This window comes from Paroedura picta, chromosome 1 (assembly GCF_049243985.1).
Source record: "Paroedura picta isolate Pp20150507F chromosome 1, Ppicta_v3.0, whole genome shotgun sequence".
Classification (NCBI taxonomy): Eukaryota; Metazoa; Chordata; class Lepidosauria; order Squamata; family Gekkonidae; genus Paroedura; species Paroedura picta.
In genome coordinates, this window is record NC_135369.1 from 26,818,196 (window position 1) to 26,844,529 (window position 26,334).

A 26,334-nucleotide genomic window follows, 5' to 3' on the forward strand; every position below is an offset into this window, starting at 1 on the left:
TTTTTAAACCACACAAGTTTTATTTTAAATAAAACGCAACACAGATGCAGGCTTTGCACACCGGTGTCTGTGATTGGACAGGCAATGCAAACAGGGAACGGGGTCAAGGCAGAGTCTGTGTGGCAATCTTGTCAAAACAGCATGAACTAAACCTTGGTGGGGCCAGAACCATGGGTGGGGGAGGAGGCCCAAAGCCCCTCCTCGTTGGTAGAGTCCCAAGTGCAATTGGCTGGAACTCAAGTAAGAGGCATTTATGGAGACAGGTCATTCGGGGGGGGGGGGGCGTTTCCACTCACCCACCTGCCCTCAACTGCAAGGCTGCTGTGCCCCCCCCCCAGGTTCCACCCTGAAGCCCCAAACAGAATGAGCTCTCCTTTCCCTCCCCTTAAGCCCACTCGATATGTCAGAGCAGCCACATTCTCAGCAGCATCATTAAAATCCACCCTACCCCAATAAATAAATATTCCAAGTCCAACCCTTTCCCCACCCCCACCCCATGGAGCAAGCTTCCAGTTCTGCGCTTGGCCTCCGCCAGGCTCGGACACCCCCACCCCCAAAGCCAGGAGGGGGTGCCAAAGCTTGGCTCAGCATGAACACAACAGGCAAAGTGCTAGCGAAATCCAGTACGGAAAAATATACAAAGAATTTGTCTCTCAATATAATACAAGGGGGTTGGGAGCGCTCACACCCAAGACAACTGGAAAGAAAAATTCAATAAATAAGGAAGATGGGGGTGGGATGGGATAGGGCGAGGAGGGGAAGGAGCCCAGGGCACCATGCCAGGCGTCCTGCCCCACCACAGGCCTATTTACAGCACTGGTCTCCTCCCTCTACTGCTGCCTATTTACCATGTCATCGTGGGGCAGATCCTGCAGGATCTGCGAAACACACAGAAACCACTGTGGGCCTCTTGCATTGGTAAGAAACCTGTTATAATGTGTGGACTGTGCGGGACGAGGCTGTACAACGCAAAAACCTTAAATGTCCATGGTCAGTGAAGAGCATGGGGCGGTCTGTCATGGCAGACAGTGAGCGAGTGTGGAACTAGTATTCATCCTGGTCCTCCGGATGCTGTTGCACATCCAGCTCATCGTCTTCTGGCGGGGCAAAGCCTTCCTGCAAGGGCAAGGGGGAGAAGCTCAGAGTCATGGCGAGCTGCTGCCTTGGTGGACCCAAAGGGCAACGGGCAAACAGGCCCTTCCTGTACTGACCTCTGTGGCATACAGGATGCTTATGATGCCTGAGATGATGGGGCTGTTCTCACTCTCGTGCTCCTGGCAGATCAGCTCGATGTCTCGCAGTTTGCTGAAGTAGAAATCACGTTCTTTCTCCAGCCCGTCCACTGTCAACTTCAGGTCCATCAACTGCCCCAGGAGAGAGCGCCAGAAAAAAAAGGGATACAAGTCAGATGCTGCTAATGCCATGTGCCTCCTCCAACATTTCAGGAAGCTCACTTTAGAATACCCACACACTGTGAGCCCAGTATCTGGGTGAGGAGTAGTCTACAACCAATTTTTAAAAACAAATAAGTTACTTGCACGGGGTTAGTGCTTCCAGTGCGAAGACAAATTCCCTGCACGGAGGCAGAGGGAGCTGCACCTTGCAGTATCTGTAGTATCTGACTGGGGCGGACGAAAATGCAAAACTGATCGATCCATTGTGGAGAAAGAAAGGCTGCCATGTACTGGGTCACAAAGAACTAGTTCACATCTTCACCCACAGTGTGGGTCTCTGCTGATAGCAGATGTCACAAAACTCTCTTCTCTACCACGGGTGGACGGGTATGTGTGTTAGGTGTGTGCATTTTTTTAAAAACTCTGGAGACGTTTTGGCTGTTTCCGGAGAGCTCCAGAGAAAGTAACTGAACTAACCGGTGCCTGGGTTAGACAGGTTCTTCTGCCAAATGATGCCCCAGCTTCCGCTGCTGCTGCTGCTACTTACAAAGAACTACACGAAGGTTACCATCCATGAAACCAAATGGCTGGAAAGGCTGACAGGCACCCACCTAAGCCTTTTTAAAAAACAGCCCGGAGCCAGGAAGCAGGCTTGAGAAAGTGCCTGCATGCTCACTCGCTGGAACCAGCTTGGCACTGGAAAGCAGCTCTTTGCCTCTGATGAACTGGGAGCCCTGGCTTGGGACCCATGCCCTGTCACGTTCTTGATACTAAGGGGGCCTATTCATTGGGAAAGTTCCTTACATGCAAAAAGGTGTCCTCTTGTTTTGGGAGGGGGTGAGAGAGAAAACCTGACTTGAAAGCTCTGCCCTGACAGCTTGTGAGCAGTTTTTCCTGACCATCCCCCCAGCCAATGGGCAAGGAATGAAAATGTTCCCCAAAACCGACCAGTTCATCCTTGATATACAAAGGAAAATATCTAGTTTCATCCTTTAAAAGTGCCCCCCCCCCCGAAATCGCTATGAGGTGTGTTGGCATGATTTAACAGGCTTCTTTATGGTCCCCTATAAGGATTTTTTTCCCTCTCAAGCTAAAAGGTTTTGACCATTTTCCACAGGAAGGGTGCTCCATCATTTTAGTGGCTGAGTCCAGCTCTAGGATATCCTCTGAGAGAAGAGGATCAGAACAGCACGGAGGATTCCCAGTGTGATCCCGTGATATATTCAGGGGACAAGTCTATTTTAGATAACAACATGCATTATACCACACTTCATCCATTCACTCACTCACACACACACAGCAGAGGAGTCCATTGATGGTCTGCACAATGCATTTTTACAGGCAGCATGCATGCCCAACCGCTAACATGAAAGTGGGCAAAAGCTTATCCACAAAGCAAAGCAGCCCAGGTATTGCAAGGACAAGAGAGCGCCAGCTAGTTAGCAGCCACTAACGCACCTAAAGGGAATTCAACGAGTGAGCAGCCAAAGGAGTGATTTGAAGATATGCCAAGAGAGCTTGTTCCAAGCCTCCTTGAACTGGACATGCCAACAACTGAATTGGGACCTTGCATAAAGGGTGCATTCTGCCACTGAGCTAGGGGCTCTCTCAATGAGGACAGGAGCCAAGCTGAGGCACTTGCCATTCAAGCAGCAGCAGAAGCCCAACAGCTGCACTTTGAGTAGCAGCAAACAAATCATTACTGTAAGGATGGGGGGAAGGGAGGGTGTAGGTATCCTGCCATCCAACTGACCATGACTGAGGGAGGAGGGCGGGAGCTCTTTCTGCAATTCACTGGGCTGCTCTAAGGAGACAACCCCCACCCCACCCACATCCCTTTCACATTCCTCTAAGAAACCAAAACCACCATCCCCACCCCGCACCTGCTGGTTTAACTCCAAGATCTGGGCATCGGCTTCGCTGCCTCCATTCCGGGCCAGAGGGGTGTTTTTCCGTACAATATTGCTGGGAGCGATGTTCATCCTGGCTGGATTCTGCAAGTTCTTAGGGCCCGTTGGGGAGGTTCTCTGCGGGACTTTATGAAGAAGCCAGAGAGAGAAAGAGAAGTTACTATGAGTCCCCTGACTGACTAGCCCCAAACATAACAGACTAGAAGACCCTGGAAGGTGCAAGTCTGAAGCACGCTTTGGGGTGGGGGGAGAAGACTGTGCATGTCTGTACATGGATGGTCAGAGGCCCTGTACTGGTTGCAGAAAAGTGATGACCATTTGGGAAGCAGAGAAGAGGAAGATCAGGCAAAACCAGGCTTCTTTTTGCTTCTACATCACTAGAGAGAAAGGCACACAGACAGGTGCTTCTTAATTCTGGGCTCACTGCCAAAACTGTGGGGATTCAGGAATGACCCTTGCTAGAGAAAGGAACTCCTATCAACTTTGCCCAATCCCCACCCCACTGGAGCAGAGGCTGGTACCTTGGGGGCAGACGAACCATCACCACCACCACAACAGGCAGCATGAAGCTACATGCAGGAAAAAGGAGTCACATCCCCCAGCCACACACTGTTCCCTCAGCCAGCCCCAAAGCTGCCCCAAAGGGTGCTGCCACCGTTACACAGAGAAGCAAGCAGACCCAGCTGGGCAGAGCCATGCAGAACTTAGAGGCTGCTTCCATTTGTGATTTCCTGGCCTTCCAACTCTCCATTCATACGCGCACCTTTTCCCTCTGCCCTGTACCTGTCACGAGATGCAAGTCACTCCAATGAACCACTCCGCACTGGATGACTCACCACAAGGCAGGCATTTTCTCTCCTTGGAGAAGCAACCTCAATGACAACAAAAGATGGTTGTCTGAACCCTCCCCCTTGAGCCCTGTTCGGCCCAAAGGCTCCATTTCCTTTGCCCTCAGACTCTCCCCACCCCAATCTCACATAAACAGACTGGGAATGCTTTTCTATAAAAGACCAAGAGTCCCTGCAACCACCACAGTGAGAAGCGCAAAGTGCTCTGGTTCTGGCAGAGTTCAACTCCAGAGGCATTATGGAGGCTGCGAGGAACTATGGCTGTGGAGTAGGGGAAGCCTCATCCCCTTGTTATGATCAGGGGGACTGGAAGATGCAGCCACCCACAAAGAATGGTAGGTTTAGGGGTGGAAAAGCTCCCAGGGAAGCCTTGGGTGAAGAGCCACTTTCCAGCCTAAGGGCAGGACAGAATAGTAATAAACATCCCAGACCAGCCAGTGCTAAACCTCTGAAGAGGAGCCCCAAGTTCACAGGTCTTTGAACTCAAGCACATTCTTGGCCTCAGCCCTCCACCTAACTTGTCTAACAGGGACCACGTAATTCCTCACAGCGGTGGGAAGAGAACAGAGAAGATGGGGACAGAGAAGCTCTAAGCAGGCAGCACTTTGGCTTCCATAGCAAGTCACTCACCCATGCAGGTAAGACCTGCCCAGGGCTGCAGAGCCAGATTGGTGGGTCCCAGTTCCAAATTTCTTCAGGGAAAGAGTAGCTAGTGAGGCTGAGCAAGAGATTCCAAGAGAAGCAGACCTAACTGTTGCCCAGGGGATCACAGGAGCCAGCATGCAATGCAGTCAGTTTCCACCCACTCAAACACAGCAGCCCGCGAGGATATATATTATCCTCAGGGAAAGGTAGGCAGAGGCTTGCTTGGGTGAGTCTGATGCTCTTGCATATCTGGCCGCTGGAGCATTTCTCAGCACCTCTCCAAAGTCCACATGCCACACAGCAGGCTGTAACTTCCCAAGCCAACAGAGCTGGACACTCTTTTCCCTGCCCACCCTGTGTGCCCCCAGGAAACTGCCAAGCTGGATGCCAAGGAGCTGAGGTCATGCTAGAGGCGGGATCCTGGGGTGCCAGCCCTCCCTGGCAACATTACCTGCAGTGCCAATGGGTTTCTTGGATTTGTTGAAGTTCTGATCACCTGGGTTTGGAGGGGGGGCCACGTCTTGGCCTTGCCTCGCCAGCAACGGATTGTACTCCTTCCCATCATAGTTGGCGTCGAAGAATTTCTTAAACCACTGAATGAACTCAAAGTTGTCTTGGAACTTCCCCTTCACCAACCTCTCTACTGGGATGATCTGCAGCCACACGAGTCCATCGTATGAAAGGATAAGAAGTTGTTATCAGGCTTCTGTGAGCAGCCCTTTTCAAATTTATCAACCCTGCCCCACAGTCAAAGAACAGAAATGGGCAAGATTGCAGGCAAGCTTTAGGAATATGAATGGCCTTCATGGGTAACTACAATTGCTGGAGTGATTACTATGAAAAAAAAATGACAAGCTACACTAAAAAAAAATGACCATTGGTCTTTCTCCCCAGAAGTACAGGAAGACATCTTGAGATGAGGCATGTTTCTCACCACTCATCTCAGGGAGGCAGGACTTTTTTTTCCTTCCTGTTTCTGTGTGGGCGTGCCAGCATTCCCCAGTTTGAGACTTCCATCACTGCTCTGCAATGACTGGCACTACTAAAAAACTTAGAACAACTGAACAAAAAGCATTCCTCACGCAGAAATATCAAGAACCCGAAGGAGAAGCAATTAATGCTAAGGTATACACTAACATGCTGATCGACAAACATCAGAAAAAACATAGGAGAAAGAACAACATCCCTCTATGGAGGGATAAAGATGTCTTCCTGTACCTCAGGGGAGAAGGACCCCTTACAGGTAAGACCAATGGTCATTCTCCCCAGAGGTGGAAGACATCTTAGGACCTCCCCGAGCAGTGTCCAGGGTGGAAAGTTGCTTACATATTAATTACATCGTGCATTTTTCACAGTCAGAGTAGTTCAGCAGTGGAATAGGCTGCCTAAGGAGGTGGTGAGCTCCCCCTCACTGGCAGTCTTCAAGCAAAGGTTGGATACACACTTTTCTTGGATGCTTTAGGATGCTTAGGGCTAATCCTGCATTGAGCAGGGGGTTGGACTAGATGGCCTATATGGTTCCTTCCAACTCTATGATTCTGTGATCTGCAGAACTAAACATGTCTACTTTATAGTGCTTAGTGAATGTAGAGATTGAGGACCAGGTAGCTGCACTACAAATTTCTTCTATAGGGGCTTGATTGAGAAGTGCAGCTGTAGTGCCTGCACTACGTACAGAGTGCGCCAGTATACCTTCTGGTACTGTAATCCCTAACACCCTATATGCTTCCACAATACAGTCCCTAAGGCATCTACTCAGGAAGGACTTAGACATCCTTGAACCCTTTATTAGGTGCAGACACCAAGATAAAAATGAATTCTGTTTTCCTAAAGTCAGCCGTTCTGATGAGAAATGCCTTGAAGGCCCGTCTGATATCCAGATTGTGCCAGGACCTGTCCAGATGGTGTTTAGGATTGGGACAGAAAGTGGGAAGATGTATCTCCTGGGATCTATGAAATGAGGAGTTTATTTTTGGAATAAAGGACGATTCCAAGGGTAAGGTGACTTTGTCCTTGTGAAACATGCATAGCTTCGGATTCACAAAGAGAGCCCCCAGCTCCAAAATACATCTTGCTGATGTTATGGCCAGCAAAAATAGTGTCTTCGTGTGTAACAGTTTGAGACTGATACCTGCAATCAGCTCAAAGGGATGCTTCGTGAGCATGTTAAGCACCAGCTTCCAGGCTGGAAACCTATGACAAATTGCAGGACCAAGTAATGATGTTCCCTTCAAGAATCGAGTAATATGAGGATGTTGAGAAAGACGTACCTTCCGTATTCTAGGAATTGAGACTGCTGCTACCTGCCTGCGTGGACTTCCTTGTTCTAGGCTGTCCTGGAGAAACTCCAAAACGTCCCTTAATCCGGGCTTTGTATGAGATATATGCTTCCTTTTATACCTGAGCCTAAATGTTTTCCACATGCACTCATATATTTTAGAAGTAGATTTTCTTCTTGCTGAAAGCATCATATCCGATACCCTAAGGCTATAGCCGGCCTTTAAGAAAGACTGCCGTTCAGTTTCCAGGCAACTAAGTGGAACCACTCCAGCTCCAGGTGCCGCAGTGGTTCTTAATGAAGGACATCTACTACAGGAAATCCAAATAATTGGGTTATCTGGTGAAAAGCTCCCTGCTTTAGAGCCCACTCTCCTTCTGATATCATCCACCTGCTGAGCCAATCTGCCTGGCAATTTTCTGTTCCCTATATGTGCTCTGCATGTATGGACTGGAGGTGAAATTTGGCCCACCTCAGGATCCTGAGAGCTTCCATATGGAGATGAGAAGATCTAGACCCCCCCCCTTGGTGATTTATATATGCTCTTGTTACCATGTTGTCTGTCCGAATCAATATTGGTGTCCCGGTCACCACCTTCAGATGTTGGAGAGCTAGAAATACGGCTCTCAGTTCCAAAAGATTTATTAGGAAGGATTTTTCGAGACTGGACCATGTCCCCTGGACCAGCTTGCCCTGTGAGATGGTTCCCCAACATAGCAGGCTGACATCTATGAAGATCTCCAACTGCTGGTGAAGAAGGAATCTTTTTCCCGCTGTCAAGTAGAGATGACCATCCACCACTGGAGGCTCTGCTTCACCGATGGCGTCACTGTCAAGGATTTATCTGTCCTGTACATTATGCTGAACTGATGAGGTCTTAACAATGCTTATAGCTGCCTGGCATGCCCACTGCAGAGTTTCCATGCAGGAGACCATGAGACCCAATAGGCTCACCAGAAACATCAAGGAGAGAGACTTGCTGCAGATGACCGGGATTGCCATTTCCCTAGTTTTCACCGCCTTCTTGTGGGTAGTCAACAGCATTCCTTTCTGAGTATCTATAATTGTGCCCGGATGCTCCAGGCATTGAGAGGGAGCTAGAAGACTCTTTTGCAGGTTTATGATAAATCCAAATTCCCTTAATGTCGCAATGACTGTATTGGTGTTGATGTGAGCACGAGGCAGAAATGCAGACCTTATAAGGAGGTTGTCTAAATACGGATTAATATGTATCTTTTGTTCCCTCAGGACCACAACAGGATTGATGAGAAGACTTGAGGAGCCGATGAGAGGCCAAAAGGGAGGGCCCTGAATTGAAAATGACAATACTCTACACAGAATCGAAGGAACTGCCTGTGAACTAGTCTTATAGGGACATGCAGGTATACTTCCTGAAGAACTAACCATGTCAGGAATTCCCTTTCCTGAATGGCCTCTATGATGGAGCAAAATGTTTCCATCTGGAAACTTTTGTATCTGACCAATTGGTTCAGGCACTTCAGGTCCAGAATGGCCCGCCAATCACCATTTCTTTTTGGGACTGTGAAAAAGATAGAATAGAGGACTTTCCCTAGGTCTTCTGGTGGTACTGGTTCTATGGCCTGTATCTGGAGAAGGTAGTCTATTGCTGTTAATGTGCGGAGCCTCTTTTCTGATCACATGCTGACAGGCGATCTTAAAAATCTTTCCAGTGAGGTGCATTGAATTCTATGGCATAGCTTTTGGTAACCACCTGCTGGCCCAGGGAGCTGTTGATTGCCCTCAAAGACCGAAACGGCCATGTTGTCCTCAGAGAGGAAATTGTTTGGATGCCATTGCAAGAAGGATCGTGTTGGGAAAGCTGCGGCTGCGATGAACTGAGATTGAGGAGGTCCACTAAGCCAGTGGTCCGCAACCTTTTACAGGTTGGACCGGTGGCAGCAGGGAGGGCAATTGCCCGGCCGCACATGCGCGGCTGCATATGCGCCATGCACGGCCGCAAACATGCATGTGCGGCACTTCCTGCTTCCCTCTCGCCCCCCCCCCCACAGTAAGAAGCTTGCTGGGCCGCAGCCTGGGAAGTTTCTTACTGCGGGGGGGGGGGGGAGGGAACCGCGGCCTGGTGCCAGGGCCTTCGCGGCCCGGCATGGTGGTTGGGGAACACTGCACTAAGCCACAAGGTACCACTAAACTCTCTGAAGACAGTTGAAACTCTGCTAGAAGCACTATAGAATTTAGGAATCAGATAAGAGTAGTAGTTAGATTAGAATACATTTAGAATTAGGAATTAAGTTAGAAATAGAAGCAAACTGTTAGCGAAGCAAATAGCTGCTCTCCCTGTAACAGAGGCAGGAAAGAACTGGGGAATGCTGACACGCCCACAAGGAAATCGAAAGGAAAAAAAAGTCCTACCTCCCTGAGATGAGGGGTGAGAAACCCCCTCATCTCAAGATGTCTTCTGCTTTTGGGTGAAGCAAGTATTTAGAAGTCATAGTTATTGCTTAGCATTTATATAGCTCTTCCTGTGTTCACAATTGAACCCTGAACTATGAAGACAGGCGGGCTGTTAATAAAGAAATAGACCCACCTTGTCCACACCCATCTTTTTGAAGGCTGCCTGCAACACTTTGAAATTGTGGATATACTCATGCTCCAACTTGGCCTGAAATTTCACCTTCCTCAAATGGATGCAGCCTGGGAACAACATGTCCATGAACTGGCAGTAAGCAGCACCTGAAAGAGAGGGGAGTACAGAGGTAGAAAGACAGGAATGTAAATAGTGGCTTTTCACACACATCTCTGTTCCTCACATCCTGACTAGGGACCTACATTATTTTAGGGATCTGCTTCTCTCTCCAGCTCTGCAGCTGTCACTTAATCCCTAGCAACAATGCTCAAAGCCTAGTGGATTTCTGCAGGTCACAAAGCGGCTATCAGGGCAGCCATGCTACCCCCACCCCTCAACTCCTTTCTGATTCCTCACAGTACCTGAGCAGAGCTGTTCGATCTTGGTGTAGTTGAGCTGCAGGGAGTCGTTGACCCATGCTAGCATGTCATGGCGACTTAGGTTCTCGCTAGTCACAGATGTGGAATACACATTGACGGCCATGCCCCAACTTCATGAGAAAGAGAGAAAACGTTGATCAGGAAACAATTGGTTAAGGTTCAGCCCCTGCCCAGGAAGCAGAGCCAGCAATGTGCTCCATTCTCACAAATTCACTTATACAATGCAGACGGCAGTAAGCTACAAGGAGACAGATGCATCAGGCTGCCTTATACGACACCAGACCACTGGTCCACCTTTGGGTTGGGAAATACCTGGACATTTTGGGGGCGGAGCCTGGGGAGAGGTGGGTTTGGGGAAGGAAAGGATCTAATGCCACAGTCTCCATTTTCCAAAGCAGCCATTTTCTCTAGGTGAACTGATCTCTGTAGATCATTTGTAATCCCAGTTTTCCAACTATTCCCTACCCTCACATCTATCCATGTGAACTCACCTAGCACTGGAGATAACCCCAAAGTCCTTCCCCCTGTGCCCCCCCAACCATGTTCACATTATGTGTACGATTTGTGCAGCATGTGCACTTTATTTTTCTTTGGACATATGCTGAGTTAATTGCATGTACAGATGAATATGCAATTGAAACCACATGTTTAACCAGCTACTGGTCTTCAGTTTCACTTGCAAAGTGAACTCACACTGGCTCTTTCTTACACAGGTGGTTGCACAGACATAACACCAGATATAACTGTGTTCACAAATGAGAGGTCTTTAGTCTGCTGGGGGGCTACTAGGAAGAGGGCCTCCTCTGTAGTGTACACCAATTACAGAACTCTCTCTCAAAGGCCATCCACCTGGTTCTCTCTTTGCTACCTTTTCAGTGCTAGGCCAAGATGGGCTTGTTCTCCTGGGGCTGATTATGCAGTTAATGGGATTTATTAGGGCTGTGCTTAATTTCTCTTTGAATTTGGGGTTGCTTTTGCCTGGTGCTTTACTTATCATCCCTGCCCGCTGCTTTTTAGGAAAATGTTCTGTTGCTTTATATTTTCCTGTAAACTGTATGGGGCCTGAGGCCAGGCTGGTCTTCCATTGCTGCTTTCTGAGCTGTGATTTTACTGTCAGAAGGGTCAAGAGAGGGTGAAGGCAAGGCAAGGCAGGTTTCACTGGGATCTTTTGCACTGAAGTGGGCTGTTGGCTGATGCGGGGAGGGGCGCAGCTTAAGGGGGGGAAGGCCCACTTCTCATTCAGTTGGGGGACAGACCTCAGAATGGACAGACCACACTGGAGGGAGGGCACTTCATTTAATGACTGATAAGCAGCTTAGCAGCTGCTGGACTCCTTTCCTAATCCCCCTTTCTCTAAAGAGTGCAAGACATATCAGCAGCATGCCAGGGTGATTTTTTTCATGCAGTATCCCTTTATCCTAGTTTGGGAGAGTCCGTCTCTCCTCCAAGCATTCTCTCTGTCTCCAAATTCCACCTCACAGCCACAGGCCACTAGCTGAGGTGGAAAATGAAAAACTGGGGTGCCTAGGAATCTGATTTTTGAAAAAACAGGACATACTGCCCCACCTTCCTCTAAGTCAGGGGTAGTCAAACTATGGCCCTTCAGATTTTCATGGACTACAATTCCCATGAACATTTGCTGGCAGGGGCTCATGAGAATTGTAGTCCATGGACATCTGGAGGACCACAGTTTGACTACTCCTGCTCTAAGTCTTCCAAAATCTTTGAAGTCCCAGGAAGAAGAATGTCTTTTTGTCACAGGAGGTGGAAAAAATAAATTGGGGTGTGTGTGAGAGACAAGGTAAATGCCTTACTTACTTTCAAATCAAACCTAAACTTCATTTACTAATTGAACAACATAAAATGCATCGTTTATAACTTAGCTGGCATATACTATTTAGGAATATCCTAATTTTCTATAATAAAAACTTCCAAGTATAGACGGTACTTTACAAAGAGTTGCAAACTTCTGCATCCTAGGCCACCACAGCACATAAATCTTTTGCCATCGGAGGGGTAGGAAAAATAAAAGTTGAAGACAGGAAAAAAATGTAGTAAGCATATGAAAGTATTTTAGAGAGAAACTTCCTTTGGACCAAGTCACAGTAAATAGGACTGTCTGGATATTAAGCTCAAGGTTAGAGCACTGAAAACACTGAACTCTTCTATAATTATCCTTAAACACATGAAAGCATATTGATGGTCGCCAAAATTATTTACATTTAAACAAAAAAAACACCCTTCAGAATTTTGTATTTGTATAGGTCTACAGTATAAAACAGTTCCTTCCAATTCTCCATTAGGAAAACTGAGAATCTTTTCAGACTTACTCATACTGTACAATTGGAATGAGTGAAATGCTTTGTAAGGCAAGGCAAGGTTTATCTTACTATTTTGCTGTGTTATTTTCCCTTCAAAAAATAGTTCTTCAAATTTCCCAGTTATTCCACTAGACAAAGTTCTCAGACTTTTTCATACTATATATTTTAAGTGTGAAAACCTTGCCTTCCAAAGCAGTTTATTCATTCTAAAACAAAAAAGTATTTCATAAGATTTCCCCTCTTGAGTGCTCCTCCAAATTTCCCAAATTGGAGGGGAAACCCCCCAAAAGAAATACTGTCCTTCAACAGAGTGCTGCCAAATGTGCATTCTTCGCATCTGCAAAATGTGCAATTTTTCTGAAATCCCTCATTACAGTACGGATATTTGAATCTCTTGCAAAACCCTCAGCGATGTCCAGGCCCACTGAAAAACCCAACATCTTCCAGACTTCCTCATTCCACTTAGGTCTGTTGCTGCTGATGCAGCCTGAGAGACCACTGTGGAGTAGTATCGGCCTACCATGTAAAACTCCCAAACTAATCCTTCCTTCCACCACTCACACTCCAACCCCCAAATGGGGCATTGAGGAACAGCTGGATCCAATCAGATTAAGGGGTTAAATACTTTCACTACTGCAGACAAAGCAGAGATTGCTTAAAGCACAGCTGAGTCCAGACTAGCAGAGGGGAGAGGGAAAGAGTGTATTATTATATTCAAACCTCAAGGTATACCTGTGGGCAGATGCAAGGAAACTCCTGTAACTTCACTGCTCCTTCCCTTGGCTTCAGTAGAGAACATGGTGTGGCAGAAGGAAGGTGGAAGAGATCTCCCTGGCATCTCATAAATATGTAGTGGGCTCTTTGACAATCATGATACGCCATCCAACCCCAAGCAATAGTTACTTCCTCGCAAGAATCACTTTCCAGGACCCTGGCACGCCCCCCAACCTCTTTCAGTACTTCCAAAGTCCTCTGCACACCTTACAATGGCCCAAGAAATTCATGACTTGTCATCTCTTGGCCTTTGCTTTCTCAGAAGAATTGGCACGGATGGGGAAGAATACCTTTCTGGGATAGTGGGGAAGCCACCCAGAGTCACCTTGGAGCAGAGCAGGTGGCAGGAGCCAAGGGAGGTCCAAAGGTATACTGCACCTACCTGTAGAAGCGTTCTTCCCGCACAGTGTGCTTTCGGAAGGGGACAAGGCACTGATCTTCCAGACTGTTCCCATTGGAAGGAAGCAGCAAAGAGCGTACCCTGATCGGGGCCATGGTCTACCCAGGGAGCAGCAAAGAGCAAGCAGTGCCTGGTAAATGATCACAGCACATTGCAGCCCTGCTCTGGCACAGAAAGGAGGAAAGACAGAAGGTGGGAAAGGGAGGAGGGATCTGTCACATGCCAGTCTTAGCCTTGGCCAAGTTAACCCTTTGCAGGCCACTGGAACAAAAACTGGAGTGAACCATGAAGCACAGCATGATCTGCAGCTTCATTATTCACTTGTCTTTGTGCTGGGAGTATTTTGTGCTTTGTGCTGGGTTCCCACACCAAGGGATCTGGGGCATCCAGAGTCATAAAGAGGCGGGCAGGGCAAGAAAGTGCAGGTAGAAATTGACGGTGGTGGGGCTGTTCCAATCAGAGTCAGCTCAGAAAGTCACACCACCTGCCTCTTGAATTGCCAAAAAGAAAATCAAAAACTGAGCTCCCAAACTGGAGGCAGAGGGTGGCAGCAGGCAGAGACATCCACAGATATAATAGTCATCCAGCAAGAATTAGGGATTTTATACATGTTCCAGAAAGCTTGAAGCCATGGGCAAAACACCTCTAACACTGTGTGTGTGTGTGTAAAAATGGACAGTTTGGGGAAAATGAAATATATGTACGGCTCATTTTCTTATAGACAAGGTATTTTACTGGATAAAATGCTGTTGTCATAACTTAGCTACCACCCCTCAGCAGAACCATAGTTGCCTTCGTTTTGTTCAAAAACTGGATATATTTGCATCTCTATGTTAACTAAAATTAGACATTTATACTTCTAAGTCAGCTTGTTTTATTTTGTAAAAGTCTATGGCTATATACAAATAAATTCTACTATTATTGCTTCTAAAATTGAGTTCAATAACACCTTTAAGACCAACAAAGATTCATTGAAGGTGTGAGCTTTTGAGTGCATGCACTCTTCCTCAGACACTTCTAAGTTTCATATATATGTCAAGAACCAAATAAGATGCAAGTTACAGAGCTGCTATCTAAGCACATATTTCTTGGCTTTTGCCATGTGGGAAACAGGACACAACTGAAAGCAGAAAATGTAATTTTTTTGTAAACAGATGTTTGGCTTGGACTTAACAGTCTTAATGTAGTCACTATTAAGGCATATCAGCACATTTAGTTATTCAACATAGCAAAACTGAAAACACCAATTTCTTCAGTATCTATTATCCCATAGTGTCATATTAAGTGCACTGAAATTTGCTAACCACATACTATCCACATACTCAAATGTGCTATATATTTGTATGTGCCTACAATATACATAAGAGCCTCTTGTGGCACAGGATGGCAAGGCAACCGACATGCTGTCTGAAGCTCTGACAATGAGGCTGCGAGTTTGATCCTAGCAGCTGGCACAAGGTTGACTCATCCTTTCATCCTTCTGAGGTTGGTAAAATGAGTACCCAGCTTGCTGGGAGAGTAAAACGGTAATGACTGGGGAAGGGAATGGCAAACCACCCTGTATTGAGTCTGCCATGAAAACGCTAGAGGGCGTCACCCCAAGGGTAAGACATGACTCGGTGCTTGCACAGGGGTTACCATTACCTTTTACAATATACATAGGAATGATTATAAATTATAAACCTGTTCCACAGAGTAAGGGTCAAAAACATTCACACTATGAGGCCAGATACAGGAAAACTGGCCAGGTTTGTAGGAAATATCCAAAGCCTTTAAAATTATTGAGGGGGGGGGGGTTCCTAACAAGGATTCCCAGCACAGAGAAGCACAGTATGCACTTACACAGACAATGTAAGGATCTCAGCCATTGTATGTGTGTGTGTGGGGGGGGGGGAGAAGCAGCAGTGTGGGCAATGAGGTCATGGTAGTAGGAAGGAAGTAACAGTAGTGCTGCATTCTCCCTGCTTGCTTCTCCATAACAGACCATGTGTGTCTTCCTACCCCACCCCTCGCCCTTATCATCTGGTGCTGAAAACTGTCATTCATCAAAAAGTCTTCATACATCTTAGAAAGCATTTTGCAAATTAAAACTTTGTCTTAAAAAGCACTCCACCCATTTCAAATAAGAAAATGTTTCCCATCTGTTTTATTTTTTCCCCATCATTTCCTCCAGTGTCCATTTTTTCCACTGGAAAAACTGGGGGTGGGGGTGGGGGTGGAGGGGAAAATTTTTTCCCAGAGGGGAAAAATACCTCCCTGCCATTTGTACCCAAGCCTTTCTTTCTAATAGAAATGAGCAACGGCCAGCAAAGGAGGAAAAGAGCGCAAGGATCAAACAGTACCCGGTCCCATCCTGGTTCATGATGTCACAGAACCTGACAGAGCAAACTCAGTGTGCATCTGGGTCTACTAGGCAAACACCCAGAGTCTTTTCCAGATGCTCCCAAGCTTAATGTGATCAGATGCAACTGTGGCACTCCTCACAGTCCCCTCCCCTCCCATGGCTACCCAAAGCATTAAGAAAGATTGGCCTAAAGGGGCAGAAGGGGGGGAGGGAGGGATTTTGCCAGCCCACAGCAGCTGGTGCTACAGACAAAGCTAAGCACTGCAATCTGCATAGAGTTGATATGTTGATTCAGCTGGATCAAAAGGGAAACTGGACTGGGCTCCACTGGATTAAGCAATGGGCAGTTTAAACAGGAGGGATGAAGAACGACAGTGGCAGCATCAGGGAGGATGCATACACATTTTTTTGCCTTTCACTCCAGGAAAGCATCCCAAGTCCCAAAATCATTTGATAGAAACGCCAACAACCCAAAAAGTGACAGTTTTGTCCAGACCTTCACAGACATGGAGTCCTCATGTTCAGGCATAGGCTGGGCGTTACACACGAACTGCAAAGATGTGGAATGTTAACATACTAGGGACCAAGCCCGTTGTACTTGTAAATACAACGGGCGCTACGTGTGCTTTTGGGGCTGGGGGCAAGACTTCTTTCCTCTGCCCCCCCACCCCGAGCTCAGAAGCGCACCCACAGCCTCCTCGAAGGCTGAACTCTGAAGCATTGTACGATTTTGAAGTCCCACCTCCAAAATTCGAGGAATATTTCAAACCCAGGGGTAGCCAACCTCCAGACGGGGCCTGGAGATCTCCTGGAATTACAGCTCATCTTCATAGTATAAAGATCAGCCCCCCAGGCAGAAAGGGCTACTTTGGACAGGGTTGTGGTAGAGAAGAAACATTTAAGGCCTCCCACACTGGTTGTTGTTCAATTGAAAGACTTGAGGCCTACTGCACAGGGTTGTTGTGCAGATGAAACAGGAGACAAAAGAACCCCCGCAACAGCATCCAGTTTCATCTGCAGAATAGCGCAGTGGCTTCAAATCTGCAGAGTTGCAAAGAAGAAATACACATGGCTTGGCTGTGTCTAACCCCCGGCCAGAGCAGTATTTTAAGTGAGAAGGGGCTTTTCTGTGGCCTCTCTGTCAGCCAACTGTTTGGCAGAAGGAGAAATCCCCCCCCCACAAAAGGAATGCCCACCCCCATGCCCTGAGGATCCCCTGCATTGCACTTGGAAACGCCTCAGTCAAGGCCTGTCAGAGGCTCCTTTGCAGCAGGCCTGAATGGAGGGGGAGGGAGCACACTCACCAGCCTCCTGCCAGCTCTGTCAGGGTTCTGAGGCAATTTACAGTTGGACATGACAGTTAGGATAGCCTTGGGGCGAAAAGGGCTGGTGCAGCATGTCCAAGCCTCTGTTCTCATCCCCCTTGGCAGCCCTACTGACCTCCTCTCTCTGCGGTGGTCAGGAGCAGACTGGCAGCGATGTCTCCAGATTGCCCCTGGCTGGGCGGGTCGGGAGGCGCTTTGCGCCTCCTGACTGGATGGAACTCTGGTCTCTCCTGGTGAGGGCCCAATCAGAAGGCGCTTTGCACCGTCCACTTGGCCCCTCACCCGACTGGCTGGAATTCTTGTCAGTCCAAGGCCAAGGGGCCAATTGTTGGCCCCTGTTTCCTATCCTGAACTCAGCCCACCCCTCTTAGCCTTACTGTTGTTGTGAGGGAGATGCTTCATTCTGTAAACCACCGAGTGGTTTACAGATGAAGCATCTCCCTCACAACAATTCCCTTTTCTTTGCAATTAAAAAGATCCACAAAAACTACTCTCCTCACTTTTTTGCTGTCTCACCTTTGTCTGCCTTCTTTTTGCACATCTTACTCTCCTCACCTGCTGCTGGAAGAGGCGGAAGAGAGCAATGTGCCTTATTTGCATTGAGCTTCCATCTGTCAATCAATTCAGGCAACCAACCCCTTCTCTAAAAGTTTAAAGCAGGAGTAGTCAAACTGCGGCCCTCCAGATGTCCATGGACTACAATTCCCAGGAGCCCCCTGCCAGCATTCGCTGGCAGGGGGCTCCTGGGAATTGTAGTCCATGGGCATCTGGAGGGCCGCAGTTTGACTACCCCTGGTTTAAAGGTTCTGCAATGCCTGCTAATTTTCTTTTAAATCACTTCTCTATTAAATCACTTCTCTATTACAATGATTATTACAATGCCTATACATAGAATCATATACGCCAGTGGTCCCCAACCTGCGGTCCGCGGCCCGGTGCCGGGCCGCGGTTCCCTCTTCCCGCAGTAAAAAGCTTCTTACTGTGGGAGGGGGGAGAGGGAATCAGGGCGTGCATCGCGCATGCGCGGCCGGCCACACATGCGCACTGCGTGGCCGAAATCGCGCATGCGCGGCACTTTCGCGCATGCGCAAAAGTGCCACGCATACGCTATTTCGGCTGTGCATGTGCACGGCCGGGCCGCGCATGCGCGCTGCGCGGGTGGGGCAGTTGCCCTGCCGGTCCCCAGCCGAAAAAAGGTTGGGGACCACTGATATACGCTACCCCTTATGGCAGGGGTAGTCAAACTGCGGCCCTCCAGATGTCCATGGACTACAATTCCCAGGAGCCCCTACCAGCATTCACTGGCAGGGGCTCCTGGGAATTGTAGTCCACGGACATCTGGAGGGCCGCAGTTTGACTACCCCTGCCTTATGGGATCATGAGTAGGCTTTTGCAGGAAGGGCCCAATTTAGCCGCTTCGGCACCCATTGAAGTCAATGGCACCATAGACTATAATGGGAATGTCAGTATTCCCGCATTTCCCAGGACCTGGGGAGGTGAGGGTTTGAGGTTCAGCTTCCAAACTTTCAGGGTAGCTCTGGGAGGCTCTTCCCTGACTCCTCTCCACATTCAAAATGATTGGTCCAAGGGGTCCACATCTAGGAGCTCCTGAAGAGGGTGCTCCTATCCCTCCATAATATCCAATGGAGAGTCTGTCCACCAATTCGTTGCTTTAGGAAGTTTGCCATTTTTTAAAAAGTAATTCTTGCCCTTGGGAACAAGGCAGAGGGAGGCGGGAGCAAGGGTGGTACGCTGCAGACGAATTTACACGTTTGAGCCTCCATACCTTCCTTCTGCTGGTAGCCTGCTGGTTGCTTTCTGGTCGCTAGCGCTTTTTAAGGCGGTGAATCCACTTTATGGGATTCCCAGAGAAGCGCTTTAAAATGAAGAATGTAATGAGCAGTCAGCGGGCCAGACGCTGGATGTGTGCGACGTCATGTGAAGGGACCAGAATATTCAGCCTGCATTTGAATGGCATATTTAAAGGGTAAGGAAATCACCTTCTTTTACCCCATCCCCCTTTTGAGTCTGATGTGACTGCTAGCTCAAAGGAGCAGCTGAGCAGTACAACAGAAACCAGGCAGTAGAAAAGGTTACCAGTCCTTTGTAAAATCATTTAGCGTTGTATTTTAAAAACAAGGCTTGCAAAACACCCTGCGGAAGGGCCTTTGTTAAGCAAAAAGTCAATGCATTTTTTTGTTAGGAAAGTTTTTTGTTAGGAAAAAGTATTTCGTTAGTGCATTTTATCCCACCCTTCCTTCCAGGAGCTCACAGCAGTGTGTACCATTCTCCCTTCCTTCACTTTATCATCACAACAACCTTATGAAGTGAGTGAGACAGAGAAATAACTGGCCCAGGGTCACTAGGTGAGCTACCATGGGAAAGTTAACCTGATTCTCCCAGATCCTAGTCTAGCACCCTGACCAGTATATCACATTGGCTCTCATTAGTGATTAGAAGGATTATTTCAGTCCCCAGCCCTGTACCCTTGATATACGAGGGTAACTAAAAAAAAAATTGCTACAAAATCATAGAGAACTTTACTTAAAAAATCAAAATGTGAAGTTTCTCAGTATATCCTCCATCTAGGTCTGTACACTTCGAAAGGCGGTGTTTCCAACTCTCTAGCCCTAACTGAAGAATTCTGCGCTCTTCAATTTACACCCCTTCCAGCTGACAGTTTTGGCATCCTCAGGGGACTCAACTTGTGTTCCATTTAAATGCAGTAATACAGCCCTTGCAACCCTTAAAGAATGAGCAAGTACATTGCAATGATCGGAAACAATTGCGCAACACATCTTTCCTGGCCCCTTCTCCCACCAAAGCAGTTTCTTTCCTTCTTTCTTTTTTAAGGCACCCTAATGAGACTAAGACAAGGGTATTACTGAGAGAACTTCCACTGATAGCAGAGACATGCTTAAATATGCTTTGTTTGAAATAAACCTGCACACGGGTGAATTGGAACCCTAGTTTGACTTACCATATTTTGCTTAAAGGTAAAGGTAAAGGTATCCCCTGTGCAAACACCAAGTCATGTCTGACTCTTGGGGTGATGCCCTCTAGCGTTTTCATGGCAGACTCAATGCGGGGTGGTTTGCCAGTGCCTTCCCCAGTCATTAGCATTTACCCCCCAGCAGCAAGGTGGTGTCAAATTCAAATAACCTGCATACAGAGTAACTGAGGATTCCTGCAACTGCGATCATCCATAAAACTTAGTTCTGCATCTCTTTGCTTTATACATTCTTACTGGACACTGAAAGCAAAGTAATAGTTGCTGGTTTTGACATTACTTATATTATGTCAGTTATGTAAGCCTGGGGTAGTCAACCTGTGGTCCTCCAGATGTCCATGGACCACAATTCCCATGAGCTCCTGCCAGTGTTTGCTAGCAGGGGCTCATGGGAATTGTAGTCCATGAACATCTGGAGGACCACAGGTTGACAACCCCTGATTGTAAGCCCCTTGGATAAACAAATGTGTGTGTGTGTGTGTGTGGGGGGGGGAAACAACTTTTGCCATTCTGAGAAACCTAAGAGAAGGGTTTTGTCAACTACCTGGCACCACCACGATTTTTGCTTTAAAAATAAGCACAAAGTTTTTTGACCCAGAGAGCTTGCAATCTTGATTGAAGAGTCATCTCAGACTGGATTCGAGCCAAGAAAAGCTGATGCCGCAGAAATCGAGTCAGCCTTTAAAGTACCACAGGATTCCTGGTTCTTGAATGGCCCACTGGGTGCGGAGTTCAAGTCAGCATTTTTCTTCCTCTCCCATACCAGAAAATATCAATGTTGCTGCTTATACATCTTGTATATTTTCTGCAGAAAGAGATCAGTTGCCAAACATTTAAAGACAAACCTGTCAAAACTTATGAGATGGTTGCCTTCCAACTGCCCAGCTAGCTCCAATCTTCCTTGCATAGATCTTTTCAATCACTGCAAAATTAATACTGGAGGTTAAAGGACTTGCAAGGACAAAAAGCTGCCACTGGTGCATCAGAGATAATGTAAGCCAAAGAGGAAACAAAGGTCACTTTTGGCCCATTCCCTGTCTTCACTACAGCCCACCCCATGGGAGCCAGTTAGGAGTGCGGACTTCTAATCTGGCGAGCCGGGTTCAATTCTGCACTCCCCCACATGCAGGCAGCTGGGTGGCCTTGGGCTCGCCACGGCACTGATAAAACTGTTCTGACTGAGCAGTGATATCAGGGCTCTCTCAGCCTCACAGGGTGCCTGTTGTGGGGAGAGGAAAGGGAAGGCGACTGTAAGCCACTTTGAGACTCCTTTGGGTAGAGAAAAGCGGCATATAAGAACTAACTTTTCTTCTTCTTCATGTACATGGCTCCCCCCACATACACACACATCTTGCCCTTCACTCCAGTTTTAAACTTCAGTTCAATGTAACTGGACACAGCATTCATGCCTGAGGATCTGTCTCAGTGATCTTTCTATAATTATACTTGCAGGACTTTGAGGCTGCCCAGGAAATAAAAGGCCAGGCTGGCAGATGCCCCACCAAATGTTATTTAAACGCACACTGCTTCTGAACCATACATATCTGCCCCCCCAAGGTGGGAGAGAGCACAGTGCAGCTTTTAGAGCATGGGAACACTGAGGACCAACCACCACTGTTGGATGACCGAACAAACAATCTGTGGACCAATAGCAAGGAAAGAACCGGAGGGGACACACAAAGTACTATCAGTCCTAGGCTGTCTGAAATAAGAGTGATGGCTGTTAGGCTACTTTCCCCCAGGTTCCTTAGTTGTTCTTTCTATGATTGCTTTGGCAGAAAAAAGTTCTTGCTACACGTGGCAAAGCCAATATTCAGAAAAATTGGCACACTGCTGCCATACTGGCGTCTGCTTTAGCTCTCTGGACGGTATAGCTGCTGACCAGGATAATGTGTTTTCTGTTAGGGTTTCAGTGCACAGTAAACTACAGCATCACCAAACAGGAAGAACATTTAGCTTTGGTAATCTCCCATCCCAAGATGTTACTGCATATGCAACTGTGTTTGATCTCTAAAGAAATAGCTGCAAATAGAGGAAGGCTTTTTCTTTGCAAGACAAGCTGCTCTGTCCCCTCTGATCCACTTGGCTGCCCTTGAGGGAATCCTGGAGGCAGACTCAGTCCACCTAGCTTATGTCGTCACTTCTGACAGGAAGCTCTTTCCGAGAGATGTTGAGAACTGAACCTGGAATTTTCTATATTCCACTCTCACTATTACAACAGCAGACCGGATTAGCAAGAATGCCTCTTCCTTGCTGGAAGTCTTCAAACAGAGGCTGGAAAGCCAGCTTAGTGGGTTCCCTGAACGAAACAATGGGTTGGGCTCAATGGCCCACGAACGTCCCTTCCAAATTTACAGCCCCTCTCCAAATGAGCTTTGTTGAGGAAGACAAGCAGAAATGCATACAGTATGCTGAACACGGGCTTCTAAGGTAGAGCCAGAATAAAGATATTATAGAAACACTGAGCTGGAAGGGACTTCAAGGGTCATCTAGTCCAACCCCCACCCTCACACAACACAGGAAATTCACAGCTACCTTCACTTGCTCCCCCAGTGACTCCTACACCATGCCCAGGGGAACTAAAAAAACAAACAAAAAAAACTCCAGGACCCCTGAGCCAGTCTTGCCTGGAGGAAAATGTCTTCCTGAACCCAAAGAGGGAATCGGCTTTACCTGGGGCACACAAGAAAGAGTCAGGAGAGCTGACCACTGGCTCCTCCCTTCCCACTCACCCTCTCATGATCTGCCTAAATTCATCTACATTGTTGTCAGAAAGCCACCTAGTCTCTGCTTTAAGTTGCCAAGCCTTCGAAGATCACATGCCTCCTCCAGGCTCGCAACTGATAGCCTCCCACCCCTGCCCCCTGGACAAATGGAAAATGAGGAATTCCACCCGAAGCTCCCAGAGGAACCTGCTCCTCTTCCTCCGTCTCCCAAGATACCCAAAGGAGGGCATTGCTAAGCGGCACAGGTGATTTTTGGCCAATTGCTGCCCATGCCATCATGGGTGGGATGTGACATACTGGGGGTGGGGGACTGGACTCCAGCATCCTATTGCTATGCCATTTGGCCAGGAGAAGGGGGAAGGAATTATTTGGATGCCACTTCGGAGAAATACTACATATGCATTAGTGACTAATGCTCATTTAGATGTAGAAGGGGGTGGGGAGAAAGCAACAATCCCCAGAGACAGCTGGGGAGAGAGATGGCTAATAGCAGGGGTAGTCAACCTGTGGTCCTCCATATGTCCATGGACTACAATTCCCATGAGCTCCTGCCAGCAACCACTGGCAGGGGTTCATGGGAATTGTAGTCCATGGACATCTGGAGGACCACAGGTTGACTACCCCTGGCTAATACTACTAAGCTCTGCAGTATAGGTTCTTTTGTAGCGGTCAAGTTATAGGCCTGTAAAGCATAGCAGGGTGCTTTCTTTAGATAAAGCCACCTACGTGCTCCTGGAAAGGAAACCAGCACTTCACTCCCACTTATGACTAGCCATTTCTTTTGGAAGCTCCCACACAATGCATTAAGGTGAGCAATGATTTTGTTCAGCATCTGGTATTCAGAGGTATACTGCCCCTAAACATGGAGGTTCCACTTTATATCTCTGTTAGCAACGATAGTTTATCTATTAGTGTCTAATCCCTTCCCTAAAAAAATATATCTAGGCTAATAAGAACATAAAAAATAAAGGTATCTGAGAATGCCTTCCTCACCCTGAAGCACTGGAGCAGCAAGAGAGGGGGCTGCAATAATCACCTGACACTTATGCAGTCTTGAACTCAGGATTTTGAGAACACAGGCTGGGAAAGGAATCTCAGTCTATGAGCCTCTTTCTGGGGCAGGAGCTGCTTGTCCCCAGACTTAAATGTGGAAGTATCTTCCCCATCACCCCCAGGGACAGATCTAAAAGGAAGTGGCAGGAATCAGGTCACTGATGACTAGCAGGGCTGATGCTCTAGGAAAGTAAAGAAGACCTGGCAGGTAGGGCAGGATGGCAACAAGGTGAGGGGGGCACAAAAACCATCTAATTCAGCCAATGCCTGGCACAGGATGGCTGAGAATAAGACTAATAAAGATGTCAAAGAGGGAACAACCACTGGGGGGCAGCAAAAGCTCTGAAGAAGAGGTGTTGCAGCTGCCTGATGAGGATTTGTGTTGGTGTTTAAAGTACTACAGGACTCTTGTTTTATTTTGCTGCCACACAGTTCAGAGCTGCTACCCCCGCCCACACAACTCGGCTTCTCCTTACTGTCTGGAAACCTCTGAATCTCTCCCGACCTCAGTCTGCTGATGGGCCTGCGTAAGCTACAGTGAGAACTTCCCAAAGAGAACAAGGAATCACTCTGTGAATTAAAAGGAACCTGGATCTATTTTACACGCAGGATCATCTAATCTAATGAATTTTGTTGCCTCACCTGGTCTCCATTTCAAGACTGCCACAAGCCAAAGACTGTGGCATTTTCCATTATGTTCTGTAGCATTTTCTCCCCTTCCCTCCTCACACCACCCTTGTTGTACTGAACATCCAATCAGATGGAGAGCTCTGTCTCACTATATTGCGACTTTCTGGCTGGTCCAGATAAGAAGGCATTAAACTGGAATGTATACTATTTGAACTTCCTATAGACATGACACATTACCCTTTGAATCCCACTGATAACACCTTTCCCCCCGCCATATCCACACATGTGCTGCCAAATGAGAGCAATACACGGATTTGATAACCTGGATTCTAGTTCACAATAAATCTGTTTTGCCTTTAAGGTGTCCAAAGACTCCCTTTTTGGTTTCCTATAACACACTCGTGTGATAGGCCCCCTGGAAGCTTTGCTCTGGGTGTGTGTAAATAAAGTGCCGTCAAGTAGCAGCTGACTTATTGAGGCCATGTAGGGATTTCAAGGCGAGACATATTCAGAGGACGTTTGCCATTGCCTGACTCTGCATAGTGACTTTCCCTGGTATTTCTTGGTGAGCTCCCATCCAAATATTAACCAAGGCCAACCCTGATTCAGTCTGCACATGGAGAATAATGCACTTTCAATGTGCTTTTGCGGCTGGATTTTCCTGTGCAGAACAGGAAAATCTACTTCTAAGGTGTATTGAAGGTGCATTAAGCACCTTGGGTGCTGAATGGGCCCCTGCTAGGTGCCCAAGCTCTGATGAGATCAGACTAGCCTGGGCCATCCCAGTCAGGCCTGTGTGCATGAACAAGATTGTGCTGCAATTCCAAGTGGGCATGTAAGCAATACTAAAAACTATGACATGATTTTAAATTAATTCCAACCCCAAAATCCCATGTTTTGCCATTGTATTACACAATGAGCTGCTGAAATAAAGTATCATTAATTCACTTCTTACAATTGTTGTCCGGCTGCATCCAAGTTAGCTGCAAAAGCAGGAGCCTTGGCCCATTCATTACCTTTCTAAACACCGTCCATTTAAAGATGCTCAACTCAACAAGACATTGGATGTACCACAGCGAGAGAGACTTAAGCAGGACGCGAAGTGCAGGGTACAGAGCCAAGAGAGGGTGGGGAAACCCACAGGAATGACAGCTCTATCAAAATCCTTCTTTGGCATGAAAGGAAAGCTACAACAGCCCAGGCCCAACCACAGCCATACAAATAGCTTCCAGGGAGTTCCATTCCAGTAAATAGCATGCTTCTTTCCAGAGGACTCCTGAGTGGACAAAAGACAGTTTAATAGTTTTCCCTCTTTCCCAGAGCCTAGTCCCAAGACTTGCTGCTGGGGGTGAATATGCCAATAGTGCTGGTACAACAATGGCTACAGAGTGATATGGAGTCAGGCTACTCAAAAACACAAATAGCAAAAGCATGCTTTCAAATTAACATGAGACCCAATCCAGCAGGGCTCTTGGGCAAACCCTACAGAAACAAATGAGCTGCACAAGGCACACTTGGTTGTGCAGGATCCCTTGGATCCATTATGAAGTCTCCTGCACTGCCACCGACCGCATCCATCTCACCTGTAACAGGACCACCTCTGGCTAGAGCACAGAGGTTCTTTAGGCAAGCAATGAGTTAAAGTTGCCGCAAGCTTTATGCTGAACAACCCATTTAGGCATCAGAATATT

At 47.5% G+C, this 26,334-nt stretch overlaps 1 protein-coding gene across 7 annotated transcripts in view; it reads right to left on the bottom strand.

The window, feature by feature from the left end:
- The window catches only part of MAPRE3 (microtubule associated protein RP/EB family member 3), a 50,923-nt gene continuing 24,589 nt past the window's right edge, over nucleotides 1-26,334 (bottom strand). For 4 of the 7 annotated variants that reach the window (XM_077330529.1, XM_077330548.1, XM_077330539.1 and 1 more), the window contains exons 2-7: nucleotides 10,043-10,170; nucleotides 9,642-9,787; nucleotides 5,249-5,450; nucleotides 3,278-3,429; nucleotides 1,212-1,364; nucleotides 1-1,116 (exon numbers count right to left, since the gene is read on the bottom strand). In XM_077330529.1, the coding sequence (XP_077186644.1) occupies nucleotides 1,045-1,116; nucleotides 1,212-1,364; nucleotides 3,278-3,429; nucleotides 5,249-5,450; nucleotides 9,642-9,787; nucleotides 10,043-10,170 (853 nt within the window). In that variant the 3' untranslated portion in view covers nucleotides 1-1,044. Of the gene's footprint in view, nucleotides 1,117-1,211; nucleotides 1,365-3,277; nucleotides 3,430-5,248; nucleotides 5,451-9,641; nucleotides 9,788-10,042; nucleotides 10,171-13,537; nucleotides 13,695-21,079; nucleotides 21,150-26,334 lie in introns of those variants that run through there. The other 3 variants (XM_077330520.1, XM_077330502.1, XM_077330511.1) reach the window with 3 other exon arrangements.